Source organism: Cottoperca gobio, chromosome 13 (assembly GCF_900634415.1).
Source record: "Cottoperca gobio chromosome 13, fCotGob3.1, whole genome shotgun sequence".
Taxonomy (NCBI): domain Eukaryota; kingdom Metazoa; phylum Chordata; class Actinopteri; order Perciformes; family Bovichtidae; genus Cottoperca; species Cottoperca gobio.
The window spans coordinates 6840936-6855209 of record NC_041367.1 but is presented as its reverse complement, the minus strand read 5'-3'; the positions used below and the strand labels follow the sequence as shown (position 1 = coordinate 6855209).

The window sequence follows — 14274 nt, the reverse complement described above, 5'->3', positions numbered from 1 at the left end:
TCCTTTTGTTGTTTATCATTTGACACTTGGGTGTCTATCTTGAATCTCACCCCCTGACTATAAACTTATCCACTTTACCTTTTTATAGACAGGAGCCCGGCTGAGCTTGATGAAGCCGTGAAGACAGAGGGGTGACGAAGCTGTCACCTATACAAGCCACATCAAAGCCTGCTCAGTGTAAACTGATGTTATCAACTCTAACCATTTGTTTTTCCACCAATTAGCAAAACACAGCAGACAATATGAAGACGTAACAATGGAAACTTTGTAATTGACAACCAATAATTTATTTAGCCAGGCAAACTCCAACAGACAAGCAAGGACAACCATGGTTTTAACCCTTTGTTGGACTGAACAAGCAACTTGAAGAGGCTTCCTTGGGCTCTCAGAAATAGTGAGGGTCATTTTTCTCTATTTTCTGACATTTTTCAGACTAAACATCCATTTGAAAAAATGATCGATAGTGAAAATAATCATAGACCACGAACAGTAAAAGACTGAACAGATCGCAGCACATGCTACTCTGAGCTCAGACCAGGAGTGAAACAGGCCTCGTCAGAAGAATTACTGTTATCTAGAACAGCAACCTTTGAGACTGCATGCATCAGCATCCACAAGCAGTCGTCTATCTAGATTACTGCCGTCGTAATTTTCTATCAATACAAACTCAGAACACCTCGCTGGCAAGACAATTTCTGAGGTTGCATGTTTTGTGATACCAAAGCGACTGACCCTCGATTATTATGGTGAGCGTCAAGAACATTTAAACTGGCGAAAGGGAGCAAAAATGTTCATCATATGAATCTAAAGATTCGGGACATTTTCAAACTGCTTAAATTAAGGGAAGCTATTGATTGACAATGATTTTGTGGCAAAATAAAAAAAGTTCTTTATCGCAACAGTTACATAAAGCCAACTGATTTCTAGTCTCATGTGATATGACTAAGAAAAGGAACTTCTTTAATGCTGATCAACAACCAGTGTTATAGTGACCATCACACAGCCAGACAGATGTGGAGTAATTGCCTGGAGCTGATAAATATTTAATCAGTAATTCCACCATTTGATCAGGCCTGGCTGAGGTTCAAAGGTCACGTCATTGTTCCAGCTGCCTCCATGATGGAACACTGTTCTCAAACCAGCAGGGGAGGTTATCTCAGCTGTAAGCAACAGTGTGGAGCTCTCTTTCTCAATTTCTACAACACACACATCACTTCAGATTGCTATACCCAAGTCTTCTTAACTGTAGTGTTGTGTTTTTTTAATGTCACATCTGTTGAGGTCGATTCTTCTTTAATACAGATATTTTGACCGAAGCCCTGGTCGCAGAGTGTCACTGTCGGTTGCATCGCCCTGTGTGTTGTACAACGTGACAGCAAGATATCCCCCATGAACTCAAATAACCTAAATCATTCGAGAAACAAAATGAAGGTGACATACAGTCACCAAGGAATATTGTTTAATTCTAATCCACAAACTCTCAAGCATACTCTCACAAATACTGATGTCGCTCACGTAATCAGAGAATGATGAGGACAAACTTGGGCAACTTTTCTGCCAACCAACAAGCAGTGATTGTTGTTCTGACTGGTGATAGGGAACATTATCTTCTCCTTTATGAGCCTCTGTAGCCATTTGCTGCTCTTAAGACTGTTTCAAAGATAATGCAGTGTAATTAAAGTGTACAGTTAAATGTCAGGGCCTGACAACGTAGTAGTAACATGTGCCTTAGTGAAGCGCTACACTTCTGCAAGTTGATGCACTAAAACAAACTGTTGTGGTGCAGAGTCTTTAAATCAGGGGTGTCAAACATGCGCAGGAAGACTTTGCAAAGTGTAAAAATGAGTTGTTTTGATCATAAATTAAAACACTGTTCCAGATACCCGTGACAAAATGTTTTGTGCCTTTGTAGACACACTGTGATCTGTAAGTTTTAATGCACATGTGTAAATGATAAACTGAGGCACCTCAAATTGCACCTTTTTTTTGCACTAAAACGAAGGGAAGAATTTGGAGTTGTCGTTATTTACAGGTTATTATGCTGTGATGTTACTGGTCCGGCCCACTTGAGATCAAATTGTGCTCGATGTGGCCTCTGAACTAAAATGAGTTTGACACCCCTGCTTTAAATGATCCAAATAGACTTTATGTAAAAGCGTGACCACACAGCATAGTGTCATTGTTTACTACAGGTAACAGTACATACTGCATACGTGTCCCCAAGATGGACACTGCCAGAAAAGACTGACTAATTAATTAATTTAGTAATTAATTATTTTAATTCTGCTATTTTATACTATTTTAATTCTGCTATTTTATTTTTATACTAATTCTAATGCTACTTCACACTCATTCACATCAACACTGTGATTATTGTACTGTAAATGCTCTTATTCTGTCTAATCTTGTACTAATTGTTATGTTTTTGCTGTGAAGCACTTTGGGCTGCAATTCTTGTATGAAAGGTGCTATACAAATAAAGCTTATTATTATTATTATTATTATTATTATTATTAATAATAATAATCATGATTAAGTTTAAAGAAGAATTGAAAGACAATTTTAAAGTACTGCAACTTTACTAACAGATTTTATACTGTTAGTCCATTATTTCTCAGATAAAATATCAACATTTATCTGAAGGCCGTATAGGCTACAAGTATGCAGAACGATTTCAGTATTTGTAATTATTCAACAGTAAAACATTACAATAGTAAAGCACCTTCATGCTTTAGATGTAGTTGTGAAGAATATTTAATTGCTAAATGTTTTTTATACTTTTACAATAATGCTGAAGGCATTACTTTGACTTACTTTGTGAGTATATGAAATGTATTGGCCCTAACAACCTATCAGTTTGTGCTGAAAGAATCTGAACACATTAGCTTGGTTTCATTGCTTTTCTCAATTTCAAATGGGAAATCTCTAACTGTCCAGATACAGGTGCGTTGGAAAGTTTAGCTTGAGTCTTGAGTAAAACAGATCCTGCCGTCTTCTTTTCTCAAGACTCAAATAAAATTTAATTTGGTATTTCAAATGTTGGGCTGTTGTACAACAGAGATGTATCGTCTACCAGCATCTTAAATCAAAAAAGGATGGGTTGACTCAAACTTTAACATTAAAAAATATGAACTTGTAGCTCATTCACAAACTGAAACATACACTGTAGCCTATGATGCATGATTGGGGTGCGGAGACAAAAATGCACACTGCAATCTCACATTAGGACCTTGTAATAGTTGTGTGTTTCGTAGGTGTTGCACATCTGAGTTTCAAGGCCTGTTTGCAAAGTGTAAGCTACTATTGCCCAAGATGTAGAGGCCATTCACCCTGTTATCAGAACCAAACCGCCCACTCTAGACAAATACAGGACGGGAAGAAAAGTCAGTTTAACTGAACTCACACAAAGACCTTTTCAGATTTATTTTTGGTCATGTCTTTACATTATTATAGGAAGATGTGGGGTTTGGTTTCTTCAAGATAACCCAAGAAAAGAAGACAAATATTGTTTTATAAAAAGTTTGACATTAATGTTGGCAAATCCTTTTATTCATAAATGTAAATGTTACAATTACACCAAACGTATGTTGTTGTTTTGCTCAACAGGAGGTTGAGCAATATGTGAAACTACATTCTATTTTGCATAACGAATAGACGAATAAGACACTTAATATCTGTATGTGTTTTATAATATTTGTGTCTAGTGTGATATACCCCTGGCTCTTTGAATATGGTTCTATTTGTATACTATCCCCTGTATACTGAATCATGTATTATGTCATTGTGTTTAATATTAAAAAAGGAGAAATTACTGTATAATTGGCACCACATTATTAAACCAAAGAGTTTGTTTTACATATTTGTGTCACAGTGGATTTTTGTATATCCTGTTTTATTTTGAAGTGTTCACTCCCCCTTATGTCATGTCTAGTTGTACTTCCTGTCTGTGTGTTTTCCTTCTGTGATTGTTGATTGGTTCCTCCTGTGTCCATTAACTCTGCCCTTGTGTTTCTGCCTTTCTCCCCAGCTGTGTCTTGTTCCCTCGTTTGGTGTCTGTGAATTTAGCCCTGTCTGCCTGTGTTTTGTGGGATTGTCTTCTCATGTTACCTGCCCGTTACCTGCCCGTTAATATCTGAGACTGTAAGAATTGCAGGCCGAGTTAAGGAACTAGCCGGCAATCTGACAACACAGCTGGCCGAAGAGACACGCAGTTACCTGGCTTTCTCATTAGCTGTTGATGAAAGCACAGACAACATGGATACAGCGCAGCTATGCATTTTCATGAGAGGCGTGAAGTGAGGAGCTCTTGGAAGTAGCTGCAATACATGGGACGACGACGAGGATGGAGATTTTGATGCGGTTGAGAAGTCCGTCAGTAAAACTAAATGAGAATGGGAAACGTTGGTGGGGCACCTCCAATGTGTGTGTGTGGGGAAAAGAGGCTTGGTTGGACTAGTGAAGGAGATAAAAAAATAAAATAAAAGGAACTGCCACACACCTCTGAGAACTTATCATTGCATTATCCACCAATAAGTTATAACTTCATTCGAGCGCGTGGCCTGAATCGCCGCCGGTTCCAGCTGTTTTTGAAGGATGGAGATGTGCTGTACCATACAGAAGTAAGGTGGCTGAGTAGGAGCGTGGTCATCAAATGAGGCTGCAGGGACGCAAACAAGTCATCACGCAGATGTCACCCATCTCCGTCAGATGTAGTTAATAGAGCTTCAAATCAATAGTGGCCTGAGAGCAAATTTCCAGGATGCTGCAATCGAGGAAGTTTGCCATCTACGACCCCCATCCCGCTTTGATACCACATCTCCGACGTCATGCTGTTCTGTTCATGTTTGGGAGCACCTACCTGTGCGAACAGATGTTTTCAATGAATCTAAACAAGACCAAGGACAGATAACCTCCACGCTGTTTTCAGTCATTGACGGACTGACCACGGGAAAAACAAAACTGTGGTTTAGCAACATAACTCGTGAGGATTTAACAGAAGAAAAAGCACAATTCACCCGTGTGTGTGGCGTCCTCTTTATATCTGGTAAGAGCTCATGCTAAAGTCATGTTTTCAATGTTTACGTAAACGAGGAGAATACAAAGAAGACTCAGGCTGCCAAGAGGTTTGTGTTGTTCTCAGACTAAGTTGCATCATCTCTTGAAGAAATGTGTCCTTTTCGGGTTTTAAATAGTGTCTCATAAGGAATTGGAAGTTAATTTTAAAGGTCTGAATTGTATTCTATCATACCTGACAATTGAGCAGTTTTTTTAATTACACAGATTTATGTGTAATCTTGGGATATTTTCAGCCTTTTTTTTAACTTATTTTAGTTTAACACCTTTCTCCTGCTTTAGGCATTTGCAGGCTGCTGGCAGAGAGAACCCTCCAGCTCCGAAAGTCGACCGACTCGTCCTCCACCAGTCCAGCCCTTCGCCCTCCCTGTCGAGCCCGTCCCTCTCAGAGGGAAGTGTCGGGCTCAATTTTAAATCCGAAAGCCTTGGCACGTCTCCGGGGATCCAAAGGCCTGAGACCTCCAGAGGTCGGCTGCTCCGCACCTCCAACACCCAATTTGAAGATGCTGAAGCCCCCTTGCAAAACCAAGAGAGCTCACTGGAAGAGCCAAGCTGGAGAATCAGGAAAGACAGAGAGAAGAAAGAGAGGGAGAAAGAAGAAGAGGAGGAGAGGAAGAGGGCGGAGAGAGAGGAAAGGAGTCTGAGAGAGAGGAAGGAGGAGAGGGAGAGAGAGGAAAGGAGTCTGAGAGAGAGGAAGGGGGGGGAGAGGGAGAGGAGGAAGGCTGACAGAGAGGTGGACGAGGAGAGAGAGCTTACGATGAAGGAGAAGAGAATGCGTCTCCTCCAGGACGATCTGAGGAGAGAAGAGGAGGAGGAGAGGAAGCTGAAGGAGGAGAGCGAGGAAAGACTGAGGTAGGCATGGAGTGTATGGCACCTTTTACTTCCTAAACACACCTACACGTTACTAAAACATAGCTTTGGAACAATTTCTTAATTCATAAATGCATGTGTCTCCCCAGGGCTGTGCGGCAACGCCTCCTGTCTAAGAGAAGAGAGGAGGAGGCCAGGCTGCACGGCGAGTCTGATAGGATGCTGGAGGAGCTCAGAGAGTCGGCCCAGGGGGAGAGGGAGAGGCAGCAACACAAACTCAGGTGACAAACATACATTAACACAGAAAGGAAAGACTTTCTATATCAATGTCTTGTTCACAAAGTCTGATCACAAGGCTCGTTGATGACCTCATAAGTGTCTTAATACTCATCACCTATGATCCCCACAGTAACGTTGATGTGTGTCCTGTGCTCAGGGAGGAGAGCGATGTCATGCTGAAGGAGTTATGCATCACTCTGGAGGAAGAGCGAGTAGCGGAGCGCGACAGACTGGAGGCCCAGAAGAGGCGGGACACCGAGCGTCTGAAGGCAGAGTCGGAGGAGGAGCTGCAAGCGGAGAAAAGGAAACTCCAGGGAGAGAGAGAGGAGAAGCTGAACTCTATGAAACAGGAGGTGACTGAGGATGATTCTGGCCTGCTTTAGTCCGGCTTGTTTTTTAACATTTTAATATTATTTAGTCATTAAAATGTTTGCGGTTGCACCTGGCAAGACCTCGACACTCCTTCGCTGCATGACATGTGGGGTATCTTATTTCACATAAACTGAAGCTAAGGTTTAACGCAAATATCAGGAACAACAAAGAAAAGCAAAAAGCTTAACAAACATTGAAAGATAGACGTAATTTAAGTTTAATAAATCGCATAATTCAAATAACTATTATTAAAGAGAAGATCCTTTAACTGGGATTTCTGGTCTCTGTCTCTGGGTAACCAGGGGGCGAGCTCTAGATGCCTCTCTAAAACAGAACTTCCTGGGGCGCCCCGGTAGCTCAGTTATGTCTATCTTCGGCTGTACAAAGATTTAGGCAAAAAAAGCCCCCAAAAAATAATAATAATTAAAAAGACTAACTTCCTTAATCTGTTGTAAATTCCACTTTGTACATAAAACAAAAAAAAAACAAATTACCAAAAAGAGGCTGTGGCTGCATTAGCCATCCAAGATAATATGGCCGGCAGGGAATCTTGCGCGCAATGCATCCTGGTACATGTAGGCACTGCCGGCACAGCTCCGCCGGCAGAAGCGTTCTCTGCCAATATAACACGCATTGAGGAATTTATTGTTGATTTCCCGTCAACACTGACATCCCCATAAAAGGTGGCAGATTTTCCCTTTAAGTAATCCAGAATAACAAACAAGTGACTTGTAGAGTTCTTGACCCCCCCCCCCCCCCCCCCCCCCCCCCCCCCCCCCCGATGTTAGCAGCTTGTAAAAACATTGCCTGAAGCCAATTTTGTTGCAACATGTTTGACTTTATTTGCTATCAGTTGTTGTTCGCAAAGAGCAAGAGTTCTTGTTTATTATGGTGTCGTCAAGCGTCTTACCAACATATTTTGAATAACGAATCCATGACAAATATGCCTTCAACACACATATTGTTAAAGAAAGACATTAACAGGATATCAACTGTCAAGTGACACAAGAATCAAAAGTGTATGTTGATGGTGCACGGTGGCATTGGATTTGAAGGACCCACATTATTGATCTATCCATATGTCCGTCTGTGTCTGTGTTTACACAATTTTGTCTGTATAAAGGTTAAAGTCACAGAGAGGAGGAGGGAGCTCATGAGTCCACGACCTGAACAACAACTGGCCGAGTACCACCGAGAGGTTAGAGGACTCTGTACAGAATTACATCATCATGTTTTCTTTAATTACATTTTCACTGGATTATAACGTTTTGTGCTGTAAATTGACCTTCACTGTCGCTGTTTAGCTGGCTGATGTTCTTCAGGAAGTGCGGGAGGAAGTGCAGCGTGATCACGAGAGGAAGCTGGAGCAGCTGAGGGAGGATCACAGGAGGGAGATGAAAAGCATCAGAGAGAAATACCAGGATGAGGTCAGAGAGTTTTTACAGTTCACCCTCATCTTATACTTGCATTAGTGGAAACAGTACAATATGTTTAAATGAGTGTGCCATAGTTTGTTTCCATCAGGCATCAATAAAGATTTTCAGGCCAGTATAATAAATCAAACCATGCCTCCGTGACTGCAACTTTATATTTTATATATTATACTCATTTGAACGCGATATCTCAAGAACGCCTGTAGGGAGTTTTTCAAATTTGGCTCAATCTGTGGCAGTCAAAGGTCGCTGTGACCTCACAAAACACAGTTTTGGCCATAACTCAAGAATTTGTGTGCGAATAATGACAATGTCACACTAATGTCTAATACGATAACATTGTGAAGTCATGACCTTTTGGACAGACATGGATGCAAACTGCAACTGGACCGGTTGGCGGAGGCATACGACCTTGAGGCGGTAATTCCATTATTTATGGCAATTGCAAAATGTTATGTTTGTGTGTTCCAGGAGACGGCTCAGAGGGCGTGCTTGCTTTCTACTCTGCAGGAGGACAGAGAGCATCTCCAGGCCTCGTATGCTCTCCAACTGGAGAAACTCCGCTTACAGCTCAACACACAGATACAAAAGACACAGCTGACACACTCGCGCAAGGTGAGACCAAATTGAGGTAAAGTAAAAGGAAGCCTTTTTTTCTGAAATAATAAACACTTTATTCCAAATATATTTTAATTCTTCTATTAGGAGTCAGAACTGGAGGATCTAGCAGATCAGATGGAGCTCAGAGCCAAAGAGCTGAAGAGCCAGGAGGTCATGCTGCAGACCAAGGTCTTGTAACACATACTGTGTGTACTGTTAATCACTGATGCACTAACCTAAACCACGTGGTCTCATGGTTTCTGTCTCTTATCAGATAGCAGATCTGAAGAGGAGGAGGAAGAAGCTCGGGGAGGAAGAAGAGGAAGTGGACAGACAGATAGAGGTGGGACATTTTTTTTTCATGAAAAGAGAGATTATATTAAAACACCCATCCAGCAAACTTCTATTTCCCCACCTGTGTGTGTGTGTGTGTGTGTGTGTGTGTGTGTGTGTGTGTGTGTGTGTGTGTGTCCAGGCCTTACCCCAGCTGATCCAGGAGAGAGACCAGCTGACGGAGGAGCTGGAGAGAATGCGAGAGGAGAAACATCAAGCCAGAGAACTCATCCAGAGAGTGAGGGAGGAGAAGAGTGAGGCCAAGGAGGAGGAGGAGAGGCTGAGGGAGGAGAGAGACAGAGCCAGGGAAGACAGCAGGAGGGCCAAGGAGGACAAGGAGCGACTGGAGAGCAAGGTGGCGCTGCTGCAGGAGAGATGCGACCGTCTCAGTCGCAGAGTCAGGTATAGTTCCCTACACAGGACACCCACCGCAGCCAACGGGATTATTTAACTGCAATGATTTCCAGGGTTCCTATTTTTTCAAAAAAGGATTATGGTCTCATTTTGTCATCAGTGAGCTGGAACAAGGCGAAGGAGTGAGCGCCTCCCCCAGACCAGAACTGAAATGGGACAAAAAGAAGGCAGAGAAAGCAGAGGTGACGGCGTCCTCCAGTAGCAGGAGAGACTCATTGCTACATGTAGAAGACCTGGACGACCCGCCACTCTCCCCTGTACCTGACAGCCACAGCAGCATGGACGAGTAAGGAGACACAGACATAGAAAACACTGAATACATTTGTGGCTCTTTGAAATGTAAAGTGTACAGATGTACTATAAGTCTTTTTTAGACCTTTGAGTGATACAAAGTTGTCGTGGTTGCCGATGCACTAATACTCAATATTTCTACACATATGGGATTTAGTGCCACAGAAACTTTATTCAAAATGAAAAAGACCCTGAAATGGGACAGAATGATGCTCTAACTATCACCACTAATGCTATTATACATTTGATTTATAGAGGGCTTTCCAATATACTCAAAGACACTTTACACAACAAGTTAGATGAAAGAATATAGAGAAGGAAAACACAGTAAAGGGACAAGGTAGCAGATGACATTAAACAAAACGTGAGTTTTGAGTAAGTTCTTGAATATAGCAAGACTGGTACAGTCACAGACGTGTTTGGGGACAGAGTTTCAGAAGGAGGGAGTGGAGAGAGATAATAACTGGTTCAGTACCAGGCCAGGCACGATAATTACAATAACAACTTGTCGTTTTTTATGTTATTCCTAAGAATTCAAATGGTGTTAGTCTTTGAATGCATTATTACGCTATTAAATAATCATTATATTAGTCCATGAGAGCTGGACACAAGTGTGTATTTAACCTCGTTCCCCATCCCTCCAGGTTTCGGCGCTACATCTCCTCACATGGCGCATCCATCCAAAAAAACAAACTCTTCTTGGAGAGGGAGAGCAGCCGGCTGATGGAGAGACAGGCAGCTCTGCGGGCGGCCCAGAACAGCTCCTCCCAGCACGCCAACCAGGAAGGAGGGCTGACTGAGGAGATGATAAGAAACCTCCAGCAGGTAGGGAGGAGCGCGAGCCACCTCCTGCTCGATAATAATTTGTGTGATGACTGGCGAGACGGGCTGGATTTGAAATAAGTGCTGGTTCTTTTCCCTCGTTCCGTCAGGAGGCCAGAAATGTGGTGGAGCTGCAGCGGACGGTTCAGAGAGGAAACACTCTGCTGCGGAGGAAAGAGGAGCAACTCCAGCAGCTAGAGGGCTCTATGGCTGAAGAGGTCGGGAGAAACATCCGCCTGTCCACCAGCACCTTTAGTAGTAGTAGTGACCACTTATAACAAACCTATAAACACAAAACATACAAATATAATACCTTTGTAGTTTTATTCTGCCTCTTTCCTATTATTTTCACATGAATATATTCCACTGCTTATAATCTGTATAAGTCATTTTTAGATGATAATGAATTTGAAAGGAGGTAGAGGTAGCTTTATTACTTTAAACCTCACTTCTACACAGAATGGGCATTTAGATTTTATTATTTTCTGTTTTTGTGTGTGCTTTTTTGTTTTAGAATAAATCAAACCAGCAGGTAATACTATAAATACAGGCATATCATAGCTATTATTAACGTTGTCTGGTCGCTCTCTCCGTTCAGACGCTGTTTGAGGATCTGTCTCGGCTGGCAGGAGAGAGGAAGGTGACCTTTGATGTGACTGAATCTGACCTCAGCAGCACTGTGGACCCACCGGATGGGACAGGTAACACTGGGGCAGGCCATCCTTCTGGATCAGTGGATTGGAGGGTTATTCAGATCACCTGTCGTGCGAGGTGTGGGGACCGGCTCCTAATTAGGAATTGAGAGCAGCTTGGTGCATTTCCCCTCTTGGCCAATCAGAGTGTGACGACGCTCTTTCTTTCAGCATTTTGAACCTAGCTGGAGTGAATATTAAAGAATCCCTTTCCACTAGTTTACTTCAAGACGTATTCACTGTTATTGTTGCGATGTTGCTGAGTATTTCTCCCTCCCCCTCTCATCAGGAGGACACCCCAAAGTCGAGGAGTTAGCAGAGTCCCTGCAGCTGATCTCAGGCCAGCTCAACACCGTGCTGAGTGCGTTGGGTTCACTTGCCCACAGGCAGAGCTCCACATCCTATACGGCCTTCCCTCTGTCTCGTCCTCACTCCAGCCCAGCTCCCACCTCCACCCCAGCCATGAGCACCCGTGGCCACAGCTCCTCAGCCCCACCTCCCTCAGTGAGGCTCTCAGAGCCGTCCTGGAACTGGGCGCCCCAAGGCCCCTCCACAGCCACGCCTTTCTTCAGTACCCCCATCAGCAGTGGGATGAGGGCCTCTGATGACCTCATCAATAGCCGATGGAGTCAGATATTCCCCGGTATGCCAACAGTCACCAGTGAAGCACCATTAAAACAATGTGCGATTGCTAAGACACGCGTAATGAAATGAGATCCACAGCAGAAGTCTTCTTGTGCAAATGTGTTCACACTTTTTCATTGATCTCACACATTTTTCACAATCTAACAAAACAGTTAACATAGAACGCATTGAAAGATCCAAAACTTTATTAGATAAACTGTGTTAAACAAAATGTAAAACATATTTTATATTTAGAGAAAATGTGAAACTCCTTTGCACAACTCTTCAATAAGCAATCAGTCCTTATGCATCTATAACATGCACCACCTGCAAGCATGGATCCAAGAGGCCGAAGGCACAGAAGGAAAGACCTGCACACAAGAATATAAAGAAAGATTTAAACATACAATTCATGCACATATACTTGCTTGCCTTTTTGGCACTATAAATATATAAAGTATCGACAAATGACACAGACATATCGCACATATTAAGGTTGAACCGGTTCAGCTGTATTTTGTTGATTGACTGAAATAATACATTTTACCATAAGGTGTGTTGTTTGTTTATTAATGTTTTTGTGCTTTAAAGTATTTTGCATTTGTGTCAACGGTTTTGAAAATGTATCTTGGGTTCAGGCAAATGAGAAAACTGTAATGTGACTTGTTAAAAGTGGGTTTTTAATCAATGCAATCAGGTTTGTGTTGGTCCTTAACTGTTCTGCTGTTCTCCAGGAGCAGCCATGAACCCAGTCGCCTGCAGCTCCATGGGGACAACCTCCGCATACTCGCCGTACCCTCCTGCTAGGTAACCTGCTGCAATGCCCCTTTCAATCATGCTATAGATTACATATCCACTGTCTTAAATGTGCCTACAACAATCCTAAAACTGTGTGTGTCTGTGGGTGTGTCAGTGAACATGGTCGGAGCCTGCGCTCCATGCGGAAGTCAGTGGAGGTAGACGGCCAGAGGCTGCAGGGGCTGATTGACGGCAACAAGAGGTGGCTGGAGATGCGCAAGAAGGACACCAGCATGTATCCTTCTATCACACATACTGTAAACATTAGTGTTGTGTTGACTCTACTTAAAGAGCACACCATCCACTGTCTAGTTTCTTAACCTCAATGCACCTGTCACAGACTGACATGCTAACACACGCTGTATGTGTGTATACTGTTGCAGATTATAAATCCACGACTACGGAGCCTCCAAACTGACCAAATGCAGTAACTTCTATGCATCTGGTAAAAAGAAGCAAATAATCTTAGTTTATTTGACTATTTATTTACATCTTCTTACTTTCTTTGCTAATTTCTACTCCTTTTAGTTTTAATGGTATTTATTTTTTGCAATATTTCCTATTTATCACATCACATGTTCTTGTTTTTCTTTCTCTTAAATTTTATTTAAAGTAGTTTTTATTAGTGATAAACATGAGCAAACTGCCGGGTTTACACGTCACCATCGTTTCATAAATGCTTTATATGTCTTTTTACACTCCATTTTCATGATTTAACGATGTGTATTGATGTATTTTGGAACCTTTTACTACTTCACATTATTGCCATCTGTTGTACGAAGCGTCCTATTACTTGTTGGACAGTTTTATGTTGTCTTTAACTCTGCCTTCCAGACCTCTGTTCACTCGCTATCGGGCTCCTTCAACCAAGAGCAGCCTGGTCCAGCTGGGCCTGGACGATAACAACCAGATCAGAGTCTATCATTACTGAGGACACGACACACAGTTCAGTCCCGTTGCACTGCGTTTGTCACTGAGGACTTTGGAGCATTATCTGTGATGTGTACACACGGGGCCTCACCTGTGCCCTCTTCACTTCATTCCTTTTAAAAAGCTTTCTTAGCAAAGGTTTTTCAGGGAAAGCCCGACTTCCTCTGCTGTGATTGGTGGATTGGAGGGCTGAGGACTTTACACAACATTATATATGGCTTAAAGCACTTCCAATGCCACGTTTACAGATCATAGCTCCGTGCCAGACTTGGAGCAACTTGTTTGTTTTTTAAATGATTTAGTTTACTTTATTTACTGTACTCACTTTACGTCTTTTACTGAAAACATCCCATAACATTAACTTATCTTCATGATGGGAACACATGTGGTGCTGCAGGCTGGACATAACGCTACAAAGTAGTGCTTTTCTGCTGCACAGAGGTCAAAGTTCAATTCATGAAAGGTTACATTTGTATTTATGACAATGCTTGTATAAGTGACTTGTGTGTGTGTGTGATACACATTTCTTTAGTTTTGGTTGTTTACGGCTTGTCAGAAACAGGGAATCGCTGTTAGAATCATGGTCAATGTAAATAAATACTGTATTTTTCTATAAAGTATTTTAATAAATCTAATTTTATATATGTATTCGTGTATTGTGTTCCCACCTGTTATAGGGTTGTTCTGTGGTGTGTTATTTGAGTAAGTGCTTGTCCGTACAGACAGATATCCACACCCTGATTATCATACTGTACTGAACACGTTTACACACAGAACCTCGCCGGATCCACTTTCTTAGATTT

The 14274-nt window shown here is 42.2% G+C and overlaps 1 protein-coding gene across 1 annotated transcript; it reads left to right on the top strand.

The window, feature by feature from the left end:
* Positions 1 to 5092: 5092 nt before the first annotated feature.
* On the top strand, positions 5093 to 14117 carry cep164 (centrosomal protein 164). Its single transcript, XM_029446456.1, has 18 exons — positions 5093 to 5123; positions 5356 to 5925; positions 6033 to 6164; positions 6320 to 6515; positions 7658 to 7732; positions 7839 to 7961; positions 8439 to 8582; positions 8673 to 8756; positions 8842 to 8910; positions 9043 to 9302; positions 9415 to 9600; positions 10250 to 10430; positions 10538 to 10645; positions 11026 to 11128; positions 11409 to 11762; positions 12478 to 12550; positions 12657 to 12776; positions 13376 to 14117. Exons 2-18 carry the CDS (start codon positions 5831 to 5833, stop codon positions 13470 to 13472), a joined length of 2400 nt encoding a protein of 799 aa, XP_029302316.1. The 5' UTR covers positions 5093 to 5123; positions 5356 to 5830; the 3' UTR covers positions 13473 to 14117.
* The last annotated feature ends 157 nt before the right edge of the window (positions 14118 to 14274 follow it).

Bases quoted from the DNA above. Each gene is read 5' to 3' on its own strand.
- cep164 (XM_029446456.1), top strand. From the start codon at position 5,831: ATGAAGGAGAAGAGAATGCGTCTCCTCCAGGACGATCTGAGGAGAGAA. The intron at 11,763-12,477 runs GTATGCCAACAG...GCTGTTCTCCAG, and splicing joins ATGGAGTCAGATATTCCCCG to GAGCAGCCATGAACCCAGTC. The intron at 12,551-12,656 runs GTAACCTGCTGC...TGGGTGTGTCAG, and splicing joins TCGCCGTACCCTCCTGCTAG to TGAACATGGTCGGAGCCTGC.